General features: G+C 36.8%; 2 protein-coding genes across 2 annotated transcripts; both read right to left on the bottom strand.

Annotated features, from left to right (window-relative positions):
* Positions 1-10,617: 10,617 nt before the first annotated feature.
* LOC311299579 (uncharacterized protein) lies at positions 10,618-17,372 on the bottom strand. Its single transcript, XM_084423225.1, has 9 exons — positions 17,237-17,372; positions 13,238-14,860; positions 12,859-13,067; positions 12,712-12,766; positions 12,478-12,614; positions 12,163-12,389; positions 11,582-11,741; positions 11,277-11,387; positions 10,618-11,110 (listed from the first exon to the last, which is right to left on the bottom strand). Exons 2-9 carry the CDS (start codon positions 14,827-14,829, stop codon positions 11,031-11,033), a joined length of 2,571 nt encoding a protein of 856 aa, XP_084279351.1. The 5' UTR covers positions 14,830-14,860; positions 17,237-17,372; the 3' UTR covers positions 10,618-11,030.
* Positions 17,373-18,073: 701 nt separating this feature from the next.
* LOC311299743 (uncharacterized protein) lies at positions 18,074-27,522 on the bottom strand. The gene is made up of 8 exons (XM_084423548.1): positions 27,409-27,522; positions 24,713-24,921; positions 24,562-24,616; positions 24,346-24,464; positions 24,026-24,252; positions 22,811-22,970; positions 22,507-22,617; positions 18,074-22,368 (listed from the first exon to the last, which is right to left on the bottom strand). The coding sequence occupies exons 2-8, from the start codon at positions 24,912-24,914 to the stop codon at positions 22,262-22,264; spliced, it is 981 nt and encodes a 326-aa protein (XP_084279674.1). The 5' UTR covers positions 24,915-24,921; positions 27,409-27,522; the 3' UTR covers positions 18,074-22,261.
* Between the last annotated feature and the right edge of the window lie 468 nt (positions 27,523-27,990).

Here is a 27,990-nt window from a genome sequence, read left to right on the forward strand (position 1 = left end):
GGTTCGTCAAACTTTCTTGATACTACTGTCCTATCATAATAAAAGGCAAAAAAATATATTCTTTAAACTAATGCAAGTTAAGCTCCATCCACACACAAAAATAAAATCAGCATTTTTTAAGCCATTACATCAACAACTCTCATAATGGGAGTGGGGGAACGGATTCCGACAGCTGTTTTTTGTTGCTGTCGGATTCTGTTCCCCCCATATTTCTGACACACTGAGCTTCTAATATTTATCAAATTGATGCTGTTTAAGCTCCATCCACACACAGAATAGAATAAGCTTATTTTAAGCCGATACATCAACTTCTCTCATCATTGGGGTGGGGGAACGGATTTCGACAGCTGAACTATTTGCCGTCGGATTCTGTTCCCCCTATGTTTCTTACACAATGAGGTTCTAATATTTATCACATTGTAGCTAATTTCTAAACCCAATAGCCTAGTGGTCAGTGCACTCTGCACTGGCATACCTTGTTTTTCAGCTTATTACGACCCGAGTTCAATTCCCGGTTCGTCAAACTTTCTTGATACTACTGTCCTATCATAATAAAAGGCAAAAAAATATATTCTTTAAACTAATGCAAGTTAAGCTCCATCCACACACAAAAATAAAATCAGCATTTTTTAAGCCATTACATCAACAACTCTCATAATGGGAGTGGGGGAACGGATTCCGACAGCTGTTTTTTTTTCCCGTCGGATTCTGTTCCCCCCATATTTCTGACACACTGAGCTTCTAATATTTATCAAATTGATGCTGTTTAAGCTCCATCCACACACAGAATAGAATAAGCTTATTTTAAACCGATACATCAACTTCTCTCATCATTGGGGTGGGGGAACGGATTTCGACAGCTGAACTATTTGCCGTCGGATTCTGTTCCCCCTATGTTTCTTACACAATGAGGTTCTAATATTTATCACATTGCAGCTAAATTCTAAACCCAATAGCCTAGTGGTCAGTACACTTTATACTGGGATTCATTGCTTTTCAGCTTATTGCAACCCGAGTTCAAGTCCAGGTTCGTCAAACTTTCTTGATACTATACTGTCCTATCATAATAAAAGGCAAAAAAATATATTCTTTAAACTGATGCAAGTTAAGCTCCATCTAAACACAAAAATAAAATCAGCATTTTTTAAGCCATTACATCAACATCTCTCATAATGGGAGTGGGGGAACGGATTCCGACAGCTGTTTTTTTTGCAGTCGGATTCTGTTCCCCCCATATTTCTGACACACTGAGCTTCTAATATTTATCAAATTGATGCTGTTTAAGCTCCATCCACACACAGAATATTTTAAACCGATACATCAACTTCTCTCATCACTGGGGTGGGGGAACGGATTTCGACAGCTGAACTATTTGCCGTCGGATTCTGTTCCCCCTATGTTTCTTACACAATGAGGTTCTAATATTTATCACATTGTAGCTAATTTCTAAACCCAATAGCCTAGTGGTCAGTGCACTCTGCACTGGCATTCATTGTTTTTCAGCTTATTACGACCCGAGTTCAATTCCCGGTTCGTCAAACTTTCTTGATACTACTGTCCTATCATAATAAAAGGCAAAAAAATATATTCTTTAAACTAATGCAAGTTAAGCTCCATCCACACACAAAAATAAAATCAGCATTTTTTAAGCCATTACATCAACAACTCTCATAATGGGAGTGGGGGAACGGATTCCGACAGCTGTTTTTTTTTCCCGTCGGATTCTGTTCCCCCCATATTTCTGACACACTGAGCTTCTAATATTTATCAAATATATGCTGTTTAAGCTCCATCCACACACAGAATAGAATAAGCTTATTTTAAACCGATACATCAACTTCTCTCATCATTGGGGTGGGGGAACGGATTTCGACAGCTGAACTATTTGCCCTCGGATTCTGTTCCCCCTATGTTTCTTACACAATGAGGTTCTAATATTTATCACATTGCAGCTAAATTCTAAACCCAATAGCCTAGTGGTCAGTACACTTTATACTGGGATTCATTGCTTTTCAGCTTATTGCAACCCGAGTTCAAGTCCAGGTTCGTCAAACTTTCTTGATACTATACTGTCCTATCATAATAAAAGGCAAAAAAATATATTCTTTAAACTGATGCAAGTTAAGCTCCATCCACACACAAAAATAAAATCAGCATTTTTTAAGCCATTACATCAACAACTCTCATAATGGGAGTGGGGGAACAGATTCCGACAGCTGTTTTTTGTTGCTGTCGGATTCTGTTCCCCCCATATTTCTGACACACTGAGCTTCTAATATTTATCAAATTGATGCTGTTTAAGCTCCATCCACACACAGCACAGAATAAGCTTATTTTAAGCCGATACATCAACATCTCTCATCACTGGGGTGGGGGAACGGATTTCGACAGCTGAACTATTTGCCGTCGGATTCTGTTCCCCCTATGTTTCTTACACAATGAGGTTCTAATATTTATCACATTGTAGCCAATTTCTAGACCCAATAGCCTAGTGGTCAGTGCACTCTGCACTGGCAATCATTGTTTTTCAGCTTATTACGACCCGAGTTCAATTCCCGGTTCGTCAAACTTTCTTGATACTACTGTCCTATCATAATAAAAGGCAAAAAATATATATTCTTTAAACTAATGCAAGTTAAGCTCCATTCACACACAAAAATAAAATCAGCATTTTTTAAGCCATTACATCAACAACTCTCATAATGGGAGTGGGGGAACGGATTCCGACAGCTGTTTTTTGTTGCTGTCGGATTCTGTTCCCCCCATATTTCTGACACACTGAGCTTCTAATATTTATCAAATTGATGCTGTTTAAGCTCCATCCACACACAGCACAGAATAAGCTTATTTTAAACCAATACATCAACTTCTCTCATCATTGGGGTAGGGGAACGGATTTCGACAGCTGAACTATTTGCCGTCGGATTCTGTTCCCCCTATGTTTCTTACACAATGAGGTTCTAATATTTATCACATTGTAGCTAATTTCTAAACCCAATAGCCTAGTGGTCAGTGCACTCTGCACTGGCATTCATTGTTTTTCAGCTTATTACGACCCGAGTTCATGTACCGGTTCGTCAAACTTTCTTGATACTACTGTCCTATCATAATAAAAGGCAAACAAATATATTCTTTAAACTGATGCAAGTTAAGCTCGATCTAAACACAAAAATAAAATCAGCATTTTTTAAGCCATTACATCAACAACTCTCATAATGGGAGTGGGGGAACGGATTCCGACAGCTGTTTTTTTTGCCGTCGGATTCTGTTCCCCCCATATTTCTGACACACTGAGCTTCTAATATTTATCAAATATGTGCTGTTTAAGCTCCATCCACACACAGAATAGAATAAGCTTATTTTAAACCGATACATCAACTTCTCTCATCATTGGGGTGGGGGAACGGATTTCGACAGCTGAACTACAGTATTTGCCGTCGGATTCTGTTCCCCCTATGTTTCTTACACAATGAGGTTCTAATATTTATCACATTGCAGCTCAATTCTAAACCCAATAGCCTAGTGGTCAGTGCACTCTGCACTGGCAATCATTGTTTTTCAGATTATTACGACCCGAGTTCAATTCCCGGTTCGTCAAACTTTCTTGATACTACTGTCCTATCATAATAAAAGGCAAAAAAATATATTCTTTAAACTAATGCAAGTTAAGCTCCATCCACACACAAAAATAAAATCAGCATTTTTTAAGCCATTACATCAACAACTCTCATAATGGGAGTGGGGGAACAGATTCCGACAGCTGGTTTTTTTTGCCGTCGGATTCTGTTCCCCCCATATTTCTGACACACTGAGCTTCTAATATTTATCAAATATATGCTGTTTAAGCTCCATCCACACACAGAATAGAATAAGCTTATTTTAAACCGATACATCAACTTCTCTCATCATTGGGGTGGGGGAACGGATTTCGACAGCTGAACTATTTGCCGTCGGATTCTGTTCCCCCTATGTTTCTTACACAATGAGGTTCTAATATTTATCACATTGTAGCTAAATTCTAAACCCAATAGCCTAGTGGTCAGTACACTCTATACTGGGATTCATTGATTTTCAGCTTATTGCGACCCGAGTTCAAGTCCTCGTTCGTCAAACTTTCTTGATACTATACTGTCCTATCATAATAAAAGGCAAAAAAATATATTCTTTAAACTGATGCAAGTTAAGCTCCATCTAAACACAAAAATAAAATCAGCATTTTTTAAGCCATTACATCAACAACTCTCATAATGGGAGTGGGGGAACAGATTCCGACAGCTGTTTTTTTTTTCCCGTCGGATTCTGTTCCCCCCATATTTCTGACACACTGAGCTTCTAATATTTATCAAATATATGCTGTTTAAGCTCCATCCACACACAGAATAGAATAAGCTTATTTTAAACCGATACATCAACTTCTCTCATCATTGGGGTGGGGGAACGGATTTCGACAGCTGAACTATTTGCCGTCGAATTCTGTTCCCCCTATGTTTCTTACACAATGAGGTTCTAATATTTATCACATTGTAGCTAATTTCTAAACCCAATAGCCTAGTGGTCAGTGCACTTTGCACTGGCATATCTTGTTTTTCAGCTTATTACGACCCGAGTTCATGTCCCGGTTCGTCAAACGTTCTTGATACTACTGTCCTATCATAATAAAAGGCAAAAAAATATATTCTTTAAACTGATGCAAGTTAAGCTCGATCTAAACACAAAAATAAAATCAGCATTTTTTAAGCCATTACATCAACAACTCTCATAATGGGAGTGGGGGAACGGATTCCGACAGCTGTTTTTTTTTGCCGTCGGATTCTGTTCCCCCCATATTTCTGACACACTGAGCTTCTAATATTTATCAAATATATGCTGTTTAAGCTCCATCCACACACAGCACAGAATAAGCTTATTTTAAGCCGATACATCAACATCTCTCATCACTGGGGTGGGGGAACGGATTTCGACAGCTGAACTATTTGCCGTCGGATTGTGTTCCCCCTATGTTTCTTACACAATGAGGTTCTAATATTTATCACATTGTAGCTAATTTCTAAACCCAATAGCCTAGTGGTCAGTGCACTCTGCACTGGCACACCTTGTTTTTCAGCTTATTACGACCCGAGTTCATGTACCGGTTCGTCAAACTTTCTTGATACTACTGTCCTATCATAATAAAAGGCAAACAAATATATTCTTTAAACTGATGCAAGTTAAGCTCGATCTAAACACAAAAATAAAATCAGCATTTTTTAAGCCATTACATCAACAACTCTCATAATGGGAGTGGGGGAACGGATTCCGACAGCTGTTTTTTTTGCCGTCGGATTCTGTTCCCCCCATATTTCTGACACACTGAGCTTCTAATATTTATCAAATTGATGCTGTTTAAGCTCCATCCACACACAGAATAGAATAAGCTTATTTTAAACCGATACATCAACTTCTCTCATCATTGGGGTGGGGGAACGGATTTCGACAGCTGAACTATTTGCCGTCGGATTCTGTTCCCCCTATGTTTCTTACACAATGAGGTTCTAATATTTATCACATTGCAGCTAAATTCTAAACCCAATAGCCTAGTGGTCAGTACACTCTATACTGGGATTCATTGATTTTCAGCTTATTGCGACCCGAGTTCAAGTCCTCGTTCGTCAAACTTTCTTGATACTATACTGTCCTATCATAATAAAAGGCAAAAAAATATATTCTTTAAACTGATGCAAGTTAAGCTCCATCTAAACACAAAAATAAAATCAGCATTTTTTAAGCCATTACATCAACAACTCTCATAATGGGAGTGGGGGAACAGATTCCGACAGCTGGGTTTTTTTCCCGTCGGATTCTGTTCCCCCCATATTTCTGACACACTGAGCTTCTAATATTTATCAAATATGTGCTGTTTAAGCTCCATCCACACACAGAATAGAATAAGCTTATTTTAAACCGATACATCAACTTCTCTCATCATTGGGGTGGGGGAACGGATTTCGACAGCTGAACTATTTGCCGTCGGATTCTGTTCCCCCTATGTTTCTTACACAATGAGGTTCTAATATTTATCACATTGCAGCTAAATTCTAAACCCAATAGCCTAGTGGTCAGTACACTCTATACTGGGATTCATTGATTTTCAGCTTATTGCGACCCGAGTTCAAGTCCTCGTTCGTCAAACTTTCTTGATACTATACTGTCCTATCATAATAAAAGGCAAAAAAATATATTCTTTAAAGTGATGCAAGTTAAGCTCCATCTAAACACAAAAATAAAATCAGCATTTTTTAAGCCATTACATCAACAACTCTCATAATGGGAGTGGGGGAACAGATTCCGACAGCTGTTTTTTTTTCCCGTCGGATTCTGTTCCCCCCATATTTCTGACACACTGAGCTTCTAATATTTATCAAATATATGCTGTTTAAGCTCCATCCACACACAGAATAGAATAAGCTTATTTTAAACCGATACATCAACTTCTCTCATCATTGGGGTGGGGGAACGGATTTCGACAGCTGAACTATTTGCCGTCGGATTCTGTTCCCCCTATGTTTCTTACACAATGAGGTTCTAATATTTATCACATTGTAGCTAATTTCTAAACCCAATAGCCTAGTGGTCAGTGCACTCTGCACTGGCATACCTTGTTTTTCAGCTTATTACGACCCGAGTTCATGTACCGGTTCGTCAAACTTTCTTGATACTACTGTCCTATCATAATAAAAGGCAAACAAATATATTCTTTAAACTGATGCAAGTTAAGCTCGATCTAAACACAAAAATAAAATCAGCATTTTTTAAGCCATTACATCAACAACTCTCATAATGGGAGTGGGGGAACGGATTCCGACAGCTGTTTTTTTTGCCGTCGGATTCTGTTCCCCCCATATTTCTGACACACTGAGCTTCTAATATTTATCAAATTGATGCTGTTTAAGCTCCATCCACACACAGAATAGAATAAGCTTATTTTAAACCGATACATCAACTTCTCTCATCATTGGGGTGGGGGAACGGATTTCGACAGCTGAACTATTTGCCGTCGGATTCTGTTCCCCCTATGTTTCTTACACAATGAGGTTCTAATATTTATCACATTGCAGCTAAATGCTAAACCCAACAGCCTAGTGGTCAGTACACTCTATACTGGGATTCATTGCTTTTCAGCTTATTGCGACCCGAGTTCAAGTCCACGTTCGTCAAACTTTCTTGATACTATACTGTCCTATCATAATAAAAGGCAAACAAATATATTCTTTAAACTGATGCAAGTTAAGCTCCATCTAAACACAAAAATAAAATCAGCATTTTTTAAGCCATTACATCAACAACTCTCATAATGGGAGTGGGGGAACAGATTCCGACAGCTTGGTGTTTTTCCCCTCGGATTCTGTTCCCCCCATATTTCTGACACACTGAGCTTCTAATATTTATCAAATATATGCTGTTTAAGCTCCATCCACACACAGAATAGAATAAGCTTATTTTAAACCGATACATCAACTTCTCTCATCATTGGGGTGGGGGAACGGATTTCGACAGCTGAACTATTTGCCGTCGGATTCTGTTCCCCCTATGTTTCTTACACAATGAGGTTCTAATATTTATCACATTGTAAATAATTTCTAAACCCAATAGCCTAGTGGTCAGTGCACTCTGCACTGGCAATCATTGTTTTTCAGCTTATTATGACCCGAGTTCAATTCCCTGTTCGTCAAACTTTCTTGATACTACTGTCCTATCATAATAAAAGGCAAAAAAATATATTCTTTAAACTAATGCAAGTTAAGCTCCATCCACACACAAAAATAAAATCAGTATTTTTTAAGCCATTACATCAACAACTCTCATAATGGGAGTGGGGGAACGGATTCCGACAGCTGTTTTTTGTTGCTGTCGGATTCTGTTCCCCCCATATTTCTGACACACTGAGCTTCTAATATTTATCAAATTGATGCTGTTTAAGCTCCATCCACACACAGCATAGAATAAGCTTATTTTAAGCCGATACATCAACATCTCTCATCATTGGGGTGGGGGAACGGATTTCGACAGCTGAACTATTTGCCGTCGGATTCTGTTCCCCCTATGTTTCTTACACAATGAGGTTCTAATATTTATCACATTGAAGCTAATTACTAAACCCAATATCCTAGTAGTCAGTACACTCTGCACTGGCATTCATTGTTTTTCAGCTTATTACGACCCGAGTTCAAGTCCAGGTTCGTCAAAATTTCTTGATACTATGTTATGTGGATATAAATGACTCATTCTAAGGTAATAAAAACATAACGGTTCATTAAGTAAGGTCTTTATACACCATTGAAAACATAGTTGTGGATCCTATATAGCATTTCTGTCAATAGAGATCGCTAAGACATGTGACCAAATGGGCGGCAACCTCTTCAGAACGCAAATAATTATGGGTATGTTTGGCCAGGCTGGCATAGCAGGCAAGTGTTCTGGCATGAAAATAATGACAAATTAGCGTGAAAAACAGAATATAATCCTACAAAATGCAGGCATCTTGAACACTGCGTTCTTCCCTCCATGCAATGAAGTTTGGCGCCTTATGTTTGTGCCGCGGATTCCCAAAATGCTTTGCGTTCACCACTGGGAATACGTCATGATGACGTCACATTAGCAATCCTTATAGATCCTCAGAAATATCACACATTGCACCTTTAAAAAAATCGATGTATTTCTCTGACTTACCACAACAATATTTCCGTCAGACCATCAATTTAAATCAGCAGACGGGGATCAGTCTCTTCTCGACCGTTGGAATTCAAAAACGTGACGTGCACTGCACTCGCGAGACAGCGCTGCGTGAATATGCTCGCGCAAATGCAAACAAATTGTTTACTTTGTAAAATTAATGAAAATAATGAGTTTATTACTTCTTTTTGTTTATGTTTGCTGTTCAACAGATAAAAAAAATGAAATCCATAATGCAAAATTGTTTAGTTGTGGTACAATAATTTCACATTAATGACAAAGAATGAAATGAAAGAGCAGCAAACAAGACTAAGTAAGACAAGACGTAAGCCTATTCAGCTATAAATGGCTTAGAATGAGCCCTTATGTTTGTTTTTGTACTGAGTAATTTCTTGTTATGATGATAATAATGATGATGATGATGACGATAAGGTCAATATAGGGGTGTGCGATATAGCTAAAGGGGTCTGCGATAATATCGTATTTTTTGTTTTAACGATGTGCGCTTTAACATTATCAAGTATATTTCAAAAACTAAACAAATCGTGCCTACAGAGTGCACGCATCTAGGCTAATGTAAAGTTACATGATGAAGTCTAGTTATACTAGTGCGTGTGTGCATTTTGAGTGCGTTCTTTCACTGCATTATTCAGTGTATTCAAATGCATTTATGAATGCATGTGAATGATCACAAAATTCAAGATATGGGTGTTAGAAAATGTATATATTTATATCATTTTATGTAGTTAATCAATATCACACGAAGAGTGCCATTGCAGTTTTTCTCCTCCAAAAATGATGATTAAAATGTGATATTAAGTTACTACAACAGATAAACAATAATTTAATTACAACTACAAAATGTTGCAGAGTAATGTAATATATGAATGAATAATAGCCTAAAAGAACCTTTGTGCCAAAAGGGTTCTTTCTTGTCATTATAGAACCTTTTTAGCATAAAAGGTTCTTTGGAGTTGAGTAAAGAACCCTATGGTTCTATATAGAACCCCAATGAACCCTTTTTTCTAAGAGTGTACCTTTTCTGTCAAAGATACTAGAAAAGGCAGTATATTCACAACTATGTTCCTTTTTAGAAAGAAATACCATACCACAAGGCTCAGTACTAGGACCGTTGCTTTTCACTCTGTACGTGCTACCCTTGGGAGATATCATTAGAAAGCATGGAATTAATTTTCACTGTTATGCAGATGATACTCAGCTCTATATTTCTTCACGCCCTGACGAAACTTAACGATTCACAAAATTAACAGAATGCATAGCTGATATCAAAAATTGGAAGACTAGTAATTTCCTACTACTTAATTCGGGAAAAAAAAGAGATTCTAATTTTTGGACAAAAAAACGTCCTCACGTAATAACCTAGAATACTGTCTAACACTTGATGGCTGCTCTGTCAAGTCCTCGTCGTTGGTTAGGAACCTGGGTGTGCTCTTTGATACCAATCTTTCATTTGAAAGTCACGTGTCTAGTATCTGTAAAACCGCATTTTTCCATCTTAAAAATATATCTAAATTACGTCATATGCTCTCATTGACAAATGCGGAACAATTAGTTCATGCGTTCATGACGTCAAGGCTAGATTATTGTAATGCTCTTATGGGTGGTTGCCCTGCACACTTAATAAACAAATTACAGCTGGTCCAATACGCAGCAGCCTGCGCTGTGTCAAACATGCATACCTATAGACTGAACTCGTAATATGCATGTGCACGCCATCAGCGTTCTCACGGGTTCGCATTTTTGAAGTTTGCGCAGAAAGAACTTGAGAGTTTTCTGTTAAAACAGTGTTGTTTTAGCGGCCCCTAAGTTAATAACTAATCTAATTTCACTATTGTAAGACTTCATCTTCTGTAAAAAAAAAAAAAAAAGAGGCAAAAGCAAGGAAAATGGCATGTGTAATTATGGTTTATTCTAGAAAAAAATCATTATATCTTATTGACAGAACATTGAAAAGGATTAAAAACTATTTACAACAAATTGCATGCATTTGAGTTATTTGTTATGGATGAACATGCATGCTAAAACCACTATCATACACCTGAAAACCTGTCCATGCAAGCAGTGATACCACAGTCAAACACATTCTCCAGAATGTAATTATTTCATCCAGTTAGCTGAAGAGAAATTAGATTTAGCTTTAAAACAAATAAAAAACAATGTAAGCATTTCATCACAAGAACCAATATTTGGAGCACACAATGTCATGCTAGTTTAGTACACATAGCCTATAGTTCAATACAAATTGAATGTTTAATATAAGCAGTTAAATTTACATGACCTATGAGTAAATGTTGCAAAACTCAGTAATCAAGAAAAGACATTCCAATTTCTGACTGGAAGGCACTGTCCAGCAGTGTGGGAGAAGTTTCTGAAGTCACATCTGCAGGGGAAGGAGGTATTTATACAAAGTATACAATGACCAATAAACAACTGAAGGTGATTTTCTTAACATAGATGCCTTGACTCAGCCATCATAGAAGATCAACCTATAGAAGGTATGAAAACATTACATGATATCGCTTGTTCATAATATCATTATCACTCACCTCCACAATCTCTTGGTCTCTTCCGGCCAATTCGATCAATTGTGTACCACAAATACATTTTTATTTCAGCTTCACAGTCTAACCTCAGTACACTTTGTTTTGATGCAGCATCTGAAAGAGTAAACCCGAAGAATGAATTGGAAATATGTTGGATGGTGGTCCTTCAAACTCACAACCGCTCTTGTACACTTTAAAGATCAATTTGGCAGACATCACAGTTCACCAAGTAATTGAATAGAGACAAAACATAAGTAAATACAAACTTTCTTAGTATGTGTGAAGTGTTCATGCAGCAGTGAGTTTACCTCGGATTACATCTGTTAAAATAAGCTTAGAGAAGGGCTTTTTATCTCCTCTGCCCTGCCAGTTGAACTCCTTAGCCAGATCATCTGTTAGGACTTGCTGCATAATATTCTTAACCACATCCTTGGGCCCAAAACCTCCAAGCCTTGACAGATATTTTACCTATAAAGTAAATACTTTTAAATATTTTATTAAGTATTGTTTATTAATATTACATATCTTGAAATACTTTATTCTTATTGGTCAAATGGCATTGAGTGGTCAAATATGTTGTGTAATGACCACAAAACTGTGTATAGAATAGCTCATTTGCACCATCTTGCACCAAGTTGAACAAGGAACCAGAGCTGGGTGAGAGAGAACTTGAAATAGTTATCTGTGTTATGCTAATCAATAGAAAGAGATGAATAATAATGTAGATTAATAATAAATCTGCATTAATATTATAACACTGTATTTATTGTCCATTTATTTATTTATTAGTTAGTTAGTTAGTTAGTAGCCGTGATACAAGTAGGATAATGTGCACTCATTATTGCATTACAGCTATTATCCCTTTTCTTGAAATGCTGTGTTGACTCACATATTTTTGACGTTTCGTTGTATTTCTGAGCTCATTTTCAGTCCTGACCACATCTTCAATGGTTCTAAGAGGCAGATTTAGGCTTGTTTTAACATCTTCAGTGGACAAGCTGCTACTGCTGGGCGCTTCAGAAGCCGTATTGTCTTTCAGTAGTTTCTTTAACATGTCAGAGTTTTCCTGGACTGTGCTCTTGATGTCTCTCAGCATTTGGAGGAGATCATACTTGTCTGTTGTGTAAAATGAGTTTTGCTGTAATTACAAAAAAAAAAAGAGAAAAGACAAAACTTCTGATTATGACAAAAGAAACTGACTCACCATCAGCTGACAGTCTTGATGTAGATGTAGATGTAGGTGTAGGTGGTGTAGGAAGTGGGTTTTTTGACATTTCTTGAGTGCTTTCAAGTCTTTGTCTTTTTAGTATTCCAGGAAATCCAGTGGCTAATAGAAACGATCTTTATTCGAAAATAAACAATACTTTAACAAATCAGTACAAATGAATTATTTGATCTTTTAATAGGTAAAATACTTTAAACAAATTGTGTTACTTACCGTTCTTTCTGTTCTGTAATTACCTTTTGCCCCTCTTTAGCCTTATCAAAAGAGACTGCAATAAGATAACTATTTTATTATATATTATTTGAGAACTTAATAAAAAATCCAAAATTTAAACAATTATTTTAAATTAGTGACCATTACCATATTCCGTGTGAAAGCTAATATTTAATTTCTCCCATGTTTTTCCTCCTGTTTCAGGTTTAAGTCTCTTCTGAACAGCTTCTATGCACTTCTCTGGTGATCTGAATGGAGGCCAGTAACTTTGTTTCTTGTCTGAGCACAACCAGTTTGATGGTGCCACCATCACCTCATCTGAGTCTTGCAAGGTAACAACTGCATACATGGTCAGTCTAGTGAAGGGGGGCAGAATTATGTTTAGCTCTGATTGAAAAATAAATATATGCTTAATTTTATAGTAAATTGAAAAGTTAACCAAACAAGCTAAATTTCTATACTGAATGCAAGACATATGTATATTATTAATAACAAATGAGATCTTGGTCATCTTCAAGATCCTCACCTTCCATCAGACTCATTTCCATGGCACTTTATTTGTTTACCATCAGTGTTTCCTTTGGATAATTCCTTAATGTAATACACTTCATTATCTCTGCTCTTCACAGCTGTAATTACTTTATGTTTCTCGGGTTGGATACAAAGAATCACACTTTGTTTAAAAACAAGAATATCATTCTGTTTTAAACGCCCAGCTAATGCGGAAGCATAGCATTTCAGCGCCAGTGTAATGAGAACTGGGGTCAAAGGGCAGCCCTGATCCAGCAGTTTGTCTCTCTCAATTGAAGCTTCTACAGATTCAGTTTCTGGTGCATCTCTGAGAAGGTTTTTCACAATGAGGTAATCCTGATACAGAGTTGGGTTTGACTGTTTTTGCTCTTCTATTTTACCCTTAATACAAGACAACCTCATCTCAGCGCAGAAGGTTTTGGGAGTGATCATGAAAGTAGCTGAATTTTTTGGTACTCGACCCTTTGACTGAGACTCCAAGAAATCATCTAGACGTTTTGTCAGAATATTTGCAATGATGAGGTAGTCAACGTTAAAAAAGTGTTGACTATCATCATGTGGACTTTTCACAGTTTCATTAAAGTGTGTCTCAGAGCAGTTAAATGCACCTCTGTGGATTCTGTCATAGAGCATCTTAATGTATGGAATTAGATTCTGAATGTTGTCTTTATAGAAGGAAACTGGGATGCCGTCTGGTCTCGGTGTGTCTGACACTTGAAGAGAATGAACAGCTGACACAATGTCAACCTCACTGACTGCATGTGAGCTTTCTTTAACCAACGATGAACTTGTCTCATCTGTCAAAAGATCCTTTTTTAGATTCAGCCATTGGAAGATTGATTGTATCTGGGCATCTCTTTGAAAAAGGGTTGTGGAAACATTGTTGATCTCCAAGTACACAGGACGATGGTCGCGCATCTCTGAGTCTCTGATTTCACAACTTCTGACTCGCCACATACATTCTTCTGGAACAAAAAAGTAATCCAGCCTGGACGCAACTTGACTGTGGAATGTATACTCCTGCTTTACAGGGTTCGTTCTTCTCCAGACATCAACTAGCTGAAGAGATTTCATGAACTTATTCACACAACAGCGCAGCTTTCTGTGGATTGGCCTGTCTGTCACCCCTTTTGAATTGTCTTTGTCGATAAATGGATTGAAAACTGTGTTGAAATCTCCACCAATCACCAGAAGCCCTGTGGTCATTGACTGCAGGTAACGTGAAAGTTTTTCAAGGGTTTTTGTGTCTATTTCATGGTTATAAACACTAACCAGAGTGTACAGCTGACCTTCCAGTTTACATTTCAACACAACATAAGCTCCACAGTTATCTTTTTCATCACTTATACATTCAAAATCTAGTCTTTTCCTGACTAGTATGGCTGTTCCCTTTTGGGAGGTAAACTTTGTGTAGAAAACATGCCACTCATTTCTTAGACCTTCAATAATATGTTCATCTTGTTCTCCAATGTGTGTCTCTTGAAAGAAAACCACGTCCGCATTTTGTAGTTTTTGAAATTTCTCATCTCTGTTTCGTTTAAGTCCATTAACATTCCAGGTGACAAAATGTATTTTCTGTGTAGCCATCGACAGATCTGCTCTAACAGACCAAACGTCCCTGTCAAAACAAAGAGTTATGAAAGGTAGGATTTTTTTTAGGACATTCTGGCGTCCAAAGATATTGCTTTCCTATTGTTTCTTCCACAACTGCCACTTTCTGTTTAACCAGGTGTTAAGATTCTTACTGAACCCAGCCTGGTCTCATTACTTATACTTATAGGTATTAGTACGCAATATTTACAGGGAGAGTTTTATAGAGAATAAAATAAATAAAATGCAATGGCACAAAAATGTCCAATGACCAATTTAGTTACAGTGTACCATTAGATTGTTCTTTTCCAAACAATTAGAAAAATATCTAAATTATAAGGAAAGAAATAATAAAAAGCAGAAAATCAACGATCTTGGATATTCTTTAGGGGCCATGAAGTTTGCATAGGGTGACAAAAGCACACACTGTGTACACCACATCTTGTAAAGATGGTGCATTGTGGGTGAACATGGGTTCTGGGGGAGAAGAGCATTGTTGTGTGTAACTGCCAAATATGAAGACAGTTAGGAATGAAATCTCTAGAAAGGAGCAATCTGATAAAATGTACAGTAAAGAATGAGTGTATTGCTAATGCCATGGACGGAAACGCAAATAAATGTATTGACACCAGTAAATAGAGTATTGACGCAAGTAATGTAACAATTAACGCAAGCAGGAAATATGTTAACCCAAGAAGAAGCAACATGTGTGTAAATGTAGAGATACTGGCCCTCATTTATCATTCTTGCGTAGAAACGGGCGTATATGTTGGCGTAAGATTATGCTTACACTCCTCTCACCGCCTGATTTATGAAGCTGTGCGTACCTTTGAAATCCAGGTGTACGCAATACCTGCGCTTGATAAATGCCGCGGCTGAAAACGAGCGTCATTAGAATAACACGCCCCTATATATTCAAGTCTCCGCTCCCCCCACGCCCTCATTTTACGCCATGGACACACGGAAGACGGCAAAGAAGAGAAACTTGGATGAGCAAATGACCTATCACAATGCATTATTTTACAGCACGTGTTTTGAAACAATTAGCATTTAATTTTGTATCACGTCACATGTATTGGGGTGTACAATAGTGATGATGATGATGTGGAGTACCATTCATTAATAATTGCATGACAATTTGTAATATTCTTCTTCTTATTATTATGATTTTTTTTATTAATGACGCTTATTGTTATTTAGAAGAAGAATGTCGTTATTATTATTATTTGTATTATTATTATTATTATTATTTAAAATAAGAATAATGTCATTTTTATTATTTTGTCAGTCTGAATGATTTTTTGGTCATTGAAAGCCTTTCATTACTGAACCCAGTCCGTGCGCACCTGCCGGGCCTAACCCTGAAACGTCAGGCTCGCAACTTAAGGAATACATATGCCTACAAATCAAATGCTTTGGTAAAATCACACAAATTAAACATTGAAGTCCATGTTGCACAAAAATAAACACTGAAGTTTATAATTACTATGTTGTTGTTGTTTTTACAGTGGGTCATAATATATCATATCTTTTAGTTTGTCAGTGCGTTTTGTGGTGTTAGGAATTGTTTTTCTGCGCATTTCCGCACTAACTCAAAACGTGCGTACACCACCTCCTGAGCTGGCGTAGGATTTGAGTGTGCCGTACGCCAACGCCCATACTGATAAATCTCAAAGTCACCGTGGTTTTGGGTGTACGCCAGGTGTACGCTGGAAATTTGGTGTATGCGCTTTTGATAAATGAAGGCCAATGTGTTTCAATAATGATTATAAAAGCGGGTCTTTAGAGCTCTCAGGGGTGGAAGATCTTTTGGAGAGAGAGAGAGAGATCATACAAGCAAGCAGAAGCTAGCTACAAGACCACATCCTCAGATTACAACTCACAAATAACATAAATATTTATGATCATTTTATGTTGTGTTTTTAGTGTATTTTATGGTCATTGTCCCACAGCAAACAAAATAAATATTACATGATGTAATCGTTAAACAATTAGAGAAATGTTATACATTTTTAGACATGAAAGTGTGTTTTTGTTTAACATTATATAATCCGTAAGTTAAATTGTATATGTTGTCAATACGTCATTATCATACATTTAGTGTCTGTTGAAACGTCACTAAATAAGCGTCTGTCCAAATATAAAGTAAATGTATGTGTGGTAGAACCACACTTTATGTAAAATACATAGGGATTCTAAATAACGATAATAATAATAAAATACAACACTTCAGTGTTTTTTAATGGTATAGACCTTTTAATAATGGCTTTTTAATGAGTGCCTTTCTTGCTTTGTCAAATGTTTGTTGGATAAATTAAACAACAATATTGTTGTTGTATTTCTTTGGATTGTTAAACTATTGTTTACATTTTTTTAAGCATCATAATAATTTGAAAGAAGTTACCTTATATCTACAGGTAAAGTCTGTGTGGAACAGGAGACTGTCGTCGATTCAGCTGTCAAGTTGAGAAGACTTATGCACTGTTTGATAACTGTTTCCTCATATATCTACATTTCCTGAACCTGCCACACTCTTACTTTCATTTCTACATAAGTGTGCTGAGAAAATAAGTTTCTATTTCTGAAAAAAAAAAAAAAAAAAACAGCAGAAAGGATGTCACGTTGTTGTCAGTTTACATTGTCTACATGTTTCCAGAGCTCCTTACTGTGTTATTCTGCAATTGTTGATGACACAATGAACATTTGAGCATGAATTATAAAGATTTGGATTACAGCACACAAATAAAATGATATATTTTTATGATCATTGTATGTTGTATTTTTAGTGTAGGTCATTGTCCCACAGCAAACTAAATGAGGGAACAGCCGAGCACAACCTAACACTTTTTGACTTTCTCAGTTTGTGTAAATCAACATTGGGTTTAGAGTATTTTTTATTTTATTTTTTCATTAATTTCACAAGTCTAATTGAATTATGTGCTTTTTTCCCATTATTACAGTGTTTACTTTTTTCTTTATTTACCCCGAAAATATAATATATAATAATATAATTAACTTTTTTAAATAAAATAATGCAGTTTTTTTAAGAATTAAAAATAAACTAATTTTGGAGTTTGACAATGAACTGATTGCAAATAGGGCCCCATGCTTGGGACGGCCCTGATCACTGTAGCTGGAACGACATCTCTCGACCTGTGGTTAGAAACATAGTTTCTAGATTGCATGACATATGGACTTAATAAATCCTTATCTTGAGCCAAATAAGCAAGTAGACATTCAGTACAATCTGTATCTTTTATTTAGAATACATACAAATGTCATTTACATCTTTTATTTTGTCAAGAGATTTAAAGCACCGTTTTTGAAGACTGCGCATGTGTGAACGTGCTCTACTATGTAAGAACGAGCCTATGATTGAATCTGGAAATAAAGCAAAATAACTGAGAAAAATTAGAAATAGTCCTCAGATGTCATGTCTGTAATTTATAGCAAAACATAATTCGATCTCAAACAGATTCAATAAAAGAAGTTATTACTCCACCACGTGCGTGACGTCATAAACCAATGTGGTTGAACGACCACTTTGCGACAATAAAGTTTCGGGAAACAGTCGTAACTAGCTAGTTGATTTCTTCAATGATACATCGTACTATAGTTAAGCAGCGAGTTACGTCGTTGTTCGGGAAACGCACCCCAGCATGGTTCAAAACCATGTGGACAAATATAAGAAGAAACATTCAGACATTCAGAAAAATACAGAGACGAACACATCTCTTCCCTATACCTCAATACAGAGCTCTCAGAACAGTCCATATACTCAAATGTAATATATGAAATATCAATATGGACTATATATTCATATAAAGTCAAAACATATATACACAAACAGCCATATATGAGACATATAAATTGGAACATTTCCCCATATAAATGTTAATATATGTATTACCGGCCACATTCATACAGCTACAGCATATGGTGAGTTGTATATCACATCATACAGTGTGTACCTCATCATACACACTTGGGACCACCCTTGGGGCGATCATGTTGTGATGAGTGGTATTGACCTTAAAGGAACACGCTGACTTTTTGGGACTTTAGCTTTTTCAATGTGTCCCCCAGAGTTAGATAAGTCTATACATAGGCCTACCCTTCTCATCTCCGTGCGTGCCGTAACTCTGTCTGACACACACACCGCTAGCCTAGCTTAGCACAAATACTGGAGGTAAACGGCTCCAGCTAGCATACTGCTCCCAATAAGTGACAAAATAATGCCCACATTTTCCTATTTACATGTTGTGATTTGTATAGTCACAGCATGTACAAATAACAAGATCACATGAGACACAGGATTCCTTTAACAGGATGGGCCACCCAGGAGGGCAGAACAGTGAATGGTGTGTGGCCAAGCACATTTCACTTAGCCTATATAAATTATTTGGAGCTCCTCACAGTGTGACAGGGGAATCCACTTCACGGAGACTGGCGCCTCCATCTTCAGATAGTCTGCTATGGGGAGATTCGGCCAGGCAACCGTCGTTTTCTTAGCCTATCACAAAAATGCCCATTGTCCTTGTCGCGCTAACCCGGTGGAGGTGTGGCTGTCTTCTGTGTACCCGTCTTCCGTGTACCCGTCATTTCTTTCTCCTGCATGACGCCTCCCCTGCGCGTGCTCTGCATGCCAGCCCGCACATGACTGTGCGCGCGCTCTGGTGCAGGCTCAACCAGGTGAAGCTATCGGTAAGCTCACGTGGACTCTTGTTTTACAGACTCTCGTTTGAATCCTTCGTCTGTTTGGTATGGTATTTATTGTGGTAAATGTGTTAATGTTACAGGTGAAGTTTGAAAGTAATTATTACTGCATGGTTTAAAGAGATACTGATAACTGATAAGACCAAATGCTTAGATTAGTATAGTGTTGCTTGTAACATGCAGAGCCCTCTGAGCCCGGCCCGCAAGAGCGTGAACTTAAACACATTGGGGCTCCCCTGATGTGTTGTTGCCACTATTCAGAATGCTAGGGCCTCTTCTACATCAGCCTTTATGACTGTAAGTGGTGTGTGTTTAAGGAATGGTGTGAAGGGCACCAGTGCTCAGTTTCAGATTTTTTCTTTCTATATTTTTAGTGGAAAATCTTTTTATACTATGTATTAAAGTTTATGTAGCGGCTATCACTGCATGTCATGTTAGGTTTGACAGCACTATGGTGGGTTATACTTATTCCTAGATTTATGTAATCAGTTTTGATTAATTTGTTTTGAGAGCTGATGTAATGTTCGAGATTGTCAGTATAACATCCACAACAACTGAGATGGACAAGAGCCTGCAAAAACATGCTACTATACCTAAATCTACTCTAACCTGCTGATTCTAAGAAAAGTTAATTCTCTGTAATGTGACCCAATAGTCACGTTTGACGTCTAATTTCATGATTGTAAGACTTCATCTGTCTAAAAAAGGCAAAAGCAAGGTAAATGTCATATGCATATGGTTTATACTGGATGGAACATTGGAAAGACAGAAATTAAAAACTATTTACAACAAATTGTATGCATTTGATTTATTTGTTATTGATAAAAATACATGCTAAACCACTATCATACACCTGAAAACCTGTCCATGCATGCAGTGATACCACAGTCAAACACATTATCCAGTATGCAATTATTTCTCCCAGCTAATGAGAATTACATTTTGCTTAAAAAAAAAAAAAAAAAAAAAATTCTAAGCATTTTATCACCAGAACCAATATATGGAGCACAAAATGTCATGCTAGTCTAGTACACACAGCCTATAGTTCTATACAAAATGAATGTTTAATCTGTAAGCAGTTAAACTTACATGACCCATGAGTAAATGTTCTAAAACTCCGTCATCAAGAAAAGACATTCCAATCTCTGACTGGAAGGCACTGTGTCCAGGAGTGTGGGAGACAGTGTTGTAGTCTAGTCACCAACTGTCGAGTCTCGAGTCTCCAGTGTTCGAGTCCAAGTCCGAGTCGAGTCTCGAGTCTCCAGTGTTCGAGTCCAAGTCCGAGTCACCATTACCTGAGTTCGAGTCCGAGTCGAGTCACCATTACCTGAGTCCGAGTCGAGTCTCGAGTCTCGAGTCCCCAGTGTTCGAGTCCGAGTCGAGTCATCAAGGTTGAGTCTGTCTGTGTTATATTTAAAGACTGCCTACATTTCTCTACTATGGCACCTTTAAAGAGATGATATAATTATAAAAGAGGGTCTACATTAAACAAAAATGACACCACTGTGTTAACAAATACAACTTTTGATTAATAATGTAGGCTATATGTAGCCTAAATGTTAAAATTAACATTAACAATGCTGTAGAAGTGCAGTTTATTAATAGTAAATGTTAACTAATGTAGTTTAGTAAATGGAACATTATTGTAGTTACAGATTTGTTATACACCGATTCAGATTTCAGACGTCTCGTGAGTTCGTTGTTGGACGATGGACAGTTGTTTTAACCATTCATTAAAGTGAATCGGTTCAAAGGAGTCATTAGTTCGCGAATCGGACACTGTCATTAATGGACGTGTAGCAAATATTGTAAAAACAAATATTGCATCACAATAAGTGTAATTGTGATGAATGTAATTGTCAAAACATTTGGTAACTAAATAGAATTTTATGAAGTTTAGTGACAACATGTTACAATGTTTACATTGTACAATGACTGGGAGGATACAGTTTTTATTATTGCTTGACAAAAAATTCAAGATTTCAATTCCATTCTTGTGATTTTATTCCGATTTTGATTCAATATTGACTAATTTGGATACATGTTTATTTAAAATTTTATTTAAAAAAATAATCTCACCTAATGCTGTAAACATAGAGGGCCCAATCTGCTGGTATTATTAAATGTTAAAAATAACAAATTAAATATAATGCAGTTTTTGTTATAATAACAATTATTTAATGACATAAGTACAAATATAATATGTAATATAGTGCTCAGCAAAATCTCTCTTTTTCTATTCAATTAACATGCTAGGTCATTAAATGGCTTTCCTGAGCTAAATGTAACGTTATGTGTTCTCCTGCTGTTATATTGACCTCTTTCAGTGGTTGAAAAACACTAATTGGTCGATATTATGTATACTTTCGGTAAGTTGTACTGCATCTTTAAATAAAAAAAGTAACAGATGATTGGTTCACGTGCACTTGAACTGAGGCGCTCAGCGATCTGTCACGTCACATTTACAAGCGCCAAACGTATTTTTGTCTGAATTTCATAATAAAATTGACGGAATCTAAGAGCTGAGAATTAGTTTAATATTAAAAGTAGGTCTTTGCTCCTCAATTTTTCTGTGCGTGAGAAAATGGATGTGTGGCGTGAGAGCGTGTGAAAAGTGTCAATTGCGTGTCTCACGCTCAATGCGTGAGAGTTGGCAGCCCTGTTATCCTCGAGTCTGAGTCCAAGAGTCATCAGTCCAAGAGTCCAAGTCAAGTCATGAGTCGGACTCGAGTCCAGATAATAGGGACTCCAGTTGGTCCCGAGTCCAAAACTCGTCGGGTCCTCCATCACTGGTGGGAGAAGTCACTTCTGAAGTCACATCTGCAGGGGAAGGAGGTATTTATACAAAGTATACAATGACCATTTAAACAACTGAAGGTGATTTTCTTAACATAGATGGCATAGAACGTATGACAACATTACATAATATCACTTATTCATAATATCATTATCACTCACCTCCACAAACTCTTGGTCTCTTCCGACCAATTCGATCAACTGTGTACCACAAATACGTTTTTATTTCAGCTTCACAGTCTACCCTCAGTACACTGTGTTTTGATGCAGCATCTGAAAGAGTAAACCCGAATAATGAATTGGAAATATGTTGGATGGTGGTCCTTCAAACTCACAACCGCTCTTGTACACTTTAAAGATCAAATTGGCAGAGATCACAGTTCACTAGTGATTGAATAGAGACAAAACATAAGTAAATACAAACTTTCTTGGTATGTGTGAAGTGTTCATGCAGCAGTGAGTTTACCTCGGATTACATCTGTTAAAATAAGCTTAGAGAAGGGCCTTTTATCTCCTCTGCCCTGCCAGTTGAACTCCTTAGCCAGATCATCTGTTAGGACTTGCTGCATAATATTCTTAACCACATCCTTGGGCCCAAAACCTCCAATCTTTGACAGATATTTTACCTGTAAAGAAAATGCGGTTTCAATTTATTTTGATGGTTCCTTCCATTGACTATTAGTAACATTGCACCTACATTGTCAACTAACTCTCATTAGAGTTTTAGTAGAGTATTAGTAGACTGGTAGGGTTAGGGTTAAAATAAGTTGACATGTTCTTACAAAATTATTTATAGTCAGCATGTCTGTTGGACCAACACAATAAAGAGTTAGCAGATATTAAGCAGAGAGTCTACTAACACTCTAATGAGAGTTAGTTGACATGTAGTTGCAAAGTTACTTAACAGAATGTTCAAAAGGGAAAATCAAAATAAAGTGTTACCGAAATGTATTTATTATAAATACTTTATTAAGTATTGTTTATTATTATTATTATTACATGTCTTGAAATACATTCTTATTGGTCAAACACAGCATTTAGTGGTCAAATATTTTGTGTAAAGACCACAACACCCTGTATGTAGAATATAGCTCATTTGCACCATCTTGCACCAATTAAAGTTGAACAAAGAACCAGAGCTGGGTGAGAGAGAACATGAAATAGTTATCTGTGTTATGCTAATCAATCAAAAGAAATTAACAATAATGCAGATAAATAATGAATCTGCATTAATATTATAACACTATGGGCCCTATTTTAATGATCTAAGTGCATGGTCTAAAGCGCACGGCACAAGTTCACTTAGGGCGTGTCCGAATCCACTTTTGCTAGTTTAACGACAGGAAAATATGGTCGGCGAGCCCGGCGCATGGTCTAAAAGGGTTGTCCCTATTCTCTTAATGAGTAATGGGTATGTTTTGGGATTTACGTGCGTTAAACCAATCAGAGTCTCCTCTCCCATTCCATTTAAATGTCATTTGCGCCATGGCAGACTCGCTATTTACATGAGGAATTTGATAGTGGAAAAACCGAACGCGTCTCGGTTAAAACTTAAATTTTATTTGAAGTAGTTGTGGAATAAGCAGGATAATGTGTCGTCATTATTGCAAAATAAACCCCTTACAGGTGTTACAGGTCAGATTGTACATTATCCCTTTCTTGAAATGCTGTGTTGACTCACATATTTTTGCCGTTTCGTTGCATTTCTGAGCTCATTTTCAGTCCTGACCACATCTTCAAAGTTTCTAAGAGGCAGATTTAGGCTTGTTTTGACATTTTTAGTGGACAAGCTGCTACTGCTGGGTGCTTCAGAAGCCGTGTTGTCTTTCAGTAGTTTCTTTAACATAGAAGAGTTTTCCTGGACTGTGCTCTTGATGTCTCTCAGCATTTGGAGGAGATCATCCTTGTCTGTTGTGTAAAATGAGTTTTGCTGTAATTACCACAAAAAAAAAAAAAGAGAAAAGACAAAACTTCTGATTATGACAAAAGAAACTGACTCACCATCAGCTGGCAGTCTTGATGTAGGTGGTGTAGGAAGTGGGTTTTTTGACATTTCTTGAGTGCTTTCAAGTGTTTGTCTTTTTAGTATTCCAGGAAATCCAGTGGCTAATAGAAATGATCTTTATTCGAAAATAAACAATACTTTAACAAATCAGTACAAATGAATTATTTGATCTTTTAATAGGTAAAATACTTTAAACAAATTGTGTTACTTACCGTTCTTTCTGTTCTGTAATTACCTTTTGCCCCTCTTTAGCCTTATCAAAAGAGACTGCAATAAGAGAACTATTTTAGTATATATTATTTGAGAACTTAATAAAAAAATCCAAAATTTAAACAATTATTTTAAATTATTAGTGACCATTACCGTATTCTGTGTGAAAGCTAATATTTAATTTCTCCCATGTTTTTCCTCCTGTTTCAGGTTTAAGTCTCTTCTGAACAGCTTCTATGCACTTCTCTGGTGATCTGAATGGAGGCCAGTAACTTTGTTTCTTATCTGGGCTCAACCAGTGTAATGGTGCCACCATCACCTCATCTGAGTCTTGGAGGGTGACAACTGCATACATGATCTGCCTAGCAAAAAAAAAAAAAACGAAAAAAAAAAAAAAAAACAAGAGGAAAAGAAAAGAAAAGAAAAAAACAAGCGTGCATATTTAGCTGATATACTCAGGTATATAGCCTACTGGTAGAAATGGGAAAAGACTCCGTGTTAAGTAAATATTTAACACAGCATCCGTTTTTTTCTGTCATCCTTTGGCTGCATGGCGTTACATGATGCGCTTTTATTCTTGCTAATGCTTTTAAACCATTCAAGCCATATAGGCTACTTATTTTATAAAACTTTAAAAGCGGAAAGCGCATCACTCATTCATGGAATACATTTGACATCGCAGCCTGACCTTGACGGAAATAAATATCCTATGCCAAAAGTAGGCTACCAGAGGAAAAAGTCTCAGCTGTGCTCAGATTTGTAAACCGTAGGCCTACAGTTGCTTTGGTTTTTCAATCCATACCCGTTTCGCCCCGTGGCTCAAAAGGGACACAACAAAAATAGGGACACCCGAGAATACCCAAAATATGCAACATTTATTAACAAAATAGAAATATACTATAAAAAAAAAACAAAAAAAAAAACAACTACGTACAACGGTAACAGTGAACAAATTCATAATCCGTGCACGCTTTCGCAATCGTTGTTTTGTAAATCGTTCTTTCGCAATAGTTGTTTGTAATATTCAGTTCCTGTGAAAAATTGTGAAATACTGTTCCACTAGGTGAAGCTACACAACAATATGCTGATTGATTAGCCTACATAACAATATTTGCATGTAATATTCAGTTCCAGTGAAAATCTGTTCCAGTTAATGGGAGTATAGGCTACTGTGCAAAAGGCCTGTGTATACCTGTGTAGGCAGGTGATGTTGTGTAATATTCAGTACCAGTAAACTCCACCCGCTGGAACAGTTTCTTACAGTAACTGAATATTACACAACATCACCTGTTCAGTTTTGCAAACTGTAGCCTGCAGTGCTCAGTGATTTGTGGCCTATACCTTATTTTAGCAGAGCTGCCAACTCTCAGCATTCACCGTGAGACACACGCAATCCACACTTTTCACACGCTCTCACGCCACACATCCATTTTCTCACGCACAGAAAAAACGCGAAGCAAAGAGGACACGGAGACCGACAGACTAGACAGAACAGGTTACTTATGATATAAAAAAAATTCTCAGCTCTCAGATTATGTCACTTAAATCACTTTTATTACGAAATTCAGACAATACATACCGTTTTGGCGCTTGTAAATGTGACGCGACAGATCCCTAGCGGCATGTGAACCGATCATCTCTAGCTAATAGTAAATAAACACGAATGAACACTGTTGAAAGATACAGTACAACTTACCGAAATGTATATTCCTCATACATAATATCGACCAATCAATCAAACAAAGGGGTCAATAAAACAGCTGGAGAACAATTATGTCACAGAACATTTACCTCAGGAAAGCCATTTGATGACCATAATAGGCTATAGCATGTTAGTTGGGTAGAAAAAAAGAGCTATAGAGAGTATTTTGCTAAATATGTGTACTATATGTATTATATTTTTTATTATATTTTTACTTATATCATTAAAGTTGTTATTATAATAATAATAAAAAATAAAAACATTTAATTCAGCTGATTTGGCTCTCTGTATGTTTACAGCATTAGGTGAGTTGTTTTTTTTCTTGAGAAAAATGTATGCCTATCTTGTGAGCCTACCTTATTTATCCAAATGAGTCAATATTAAATCAAATCACAATAATTGAATTGAATTGAAATAATAAAAAATGATTTGGCGATGGGGTGTGTATGAAACCGCATGTGGTTGAACCAACATGTGTGTAAATGTAGAGATAATGTGTGTCAGTAGTGATTATAAAAGCGGGTCTTTAGAGTTCTCAGCAGAGAGAGAGAGAGAGAGAGAGAGAGAGAGAGAGAGAGAGAAACAAGCAGAAGCCAGCATCCTCAGATTACAGCTCACAAAGAAAATAAATATTTATGTTAATTTTATGTTGTGTTTTTAGTGTATTTTATGGTCATTGTCCCACAGCAAACAAAATAAATATTACATGATGTAATCGTTAAACAATTAGAGAAATGTTATTAATTTTTAGACATGAATATGTGTTTTTAACATTATATAATCCGTAAGTTAAATTGTAGTCTATATGTTGTCAATACGTCATTATCATACATTTAGTGTCTGTTGAAACGTCACTAAATAAGTGTCTGTCCAAACATAAAGTAAATGTATGTGTGGTAGAACCACACTTTATGTAAAATACATAGGGATTCTAAATAATGATAATAATAATAAAATACAACACTTCAGTGTTTTTTAATGGTATAGACGTTTTAATAATGGCTTTTTAATGAGTGCCTTTCTTGCTTTGTCAAATGTTTGTTGGATAAATTAAACAACAATATTGTTGTTGTATTTCTTTGGATTGTTAAACTATATATATATTTTTAAAACAATTTAAGCATCATAATAATTTGAAAGAAGTTACCTTATATCTACAGGTAAAGTCTGTGTGGAACAGGAGACTGTCGTCGATTCAGCTGTCAAGTTGAGAAGACTTATGCACTGTTTGATAACTGTTTCCTCATATATCTACATTTCCTGAACCTGCCACACTTCTACTTTCATTTCTACATAAGTGTGCTGAGAAAATAAGTTTCTATTTCTGAAAAAAAGAAAGATTTGGATTACAGCACCACATCTGGTCACTGCACTTCTGGTTGGTCACCACCAGAGGTCGCCCACTCACAGCATGGACTCTTACACTTCACTACAATCCCCATCATTCATTGCATTGACGACACACACAGCTGATTCCACTAATCACGCTCACACTTGAGAACTATCACACACTATCTCACACTCTTTATAAGCCTTTGACTTTCATTCCCTATGGTTGAGTATTGTATTGCGTTTAGAACTCCCCTAGTGTTAGCTACTCTACAGAGTCATCCAGTGATCTTAGTCTTGCTTTGTCCTTTGCGTTTTCCTGTGTTCTGATTCTTGCCCGTGTTTCCTGGATTAACCTTTAGCCTAGCCTTTTGGACTTCGTTTGCACCTCGTTTGGATC

The sequence above is a fragment of the Rutilus rutilus genome (assembly GCF_951802725.1).
Source record: "Rutilus rutilus genome assembly, chromosome: 11".
Lineage (NCBI taxonomy): Eukaryota > Metazoa > Chordata > Actinopteri > Cypriniformes > Leuciscidae > Rutilus > Rutilus rutilus.

Excerpts from the sequence above, each read along its gene's own strand:
- LOC311299579 (XM_084423225.1), bottom strand. The coding sequence starts at position 14,829 with ATGGCTACACAGAAAATACATTTTGTCACCTGGAATGTTAATGGACTT. Across the intron at positions 11,742-12,162 it reads CAACGAAACGTCAAAAATAT|GTAAAATATCTGTCAAGGCT; the intron begins GTGAGTCAACAC and ends TTTACTTTATAG. Across the intron at positions 11,388-11,581 it reads TTTAACAGATGTAATCCGAG|ATGCTGCATCAAAACAAAGT; the intron begins GTAAACTCACTG and ends TTACTCTTTCAG.
- LOC311299743 (XM_084423548.1), bottom strand. The coding sequence starts at position 24,914 with ATGTATGCAGTTGTCACCCTCCAAGACTCAGATGAGGTGATGGTGGCA. Across the intron at positions 24,617-24,712 it reads TAGCTTTCACACAGAATACG|TCTCTTTTGATAAGGCTAAA; the intron begins GTAATGGTCACT and ends CTCTTATTGCAG. Across the intron at positions 22,369-22,506 it reads GAGACCAAGAGTTTGTGGAG|ATGTGACTTCAGAAGTGACT; the intron begins GTGAGTGATAAT and ends CTTCCCCTGCAG.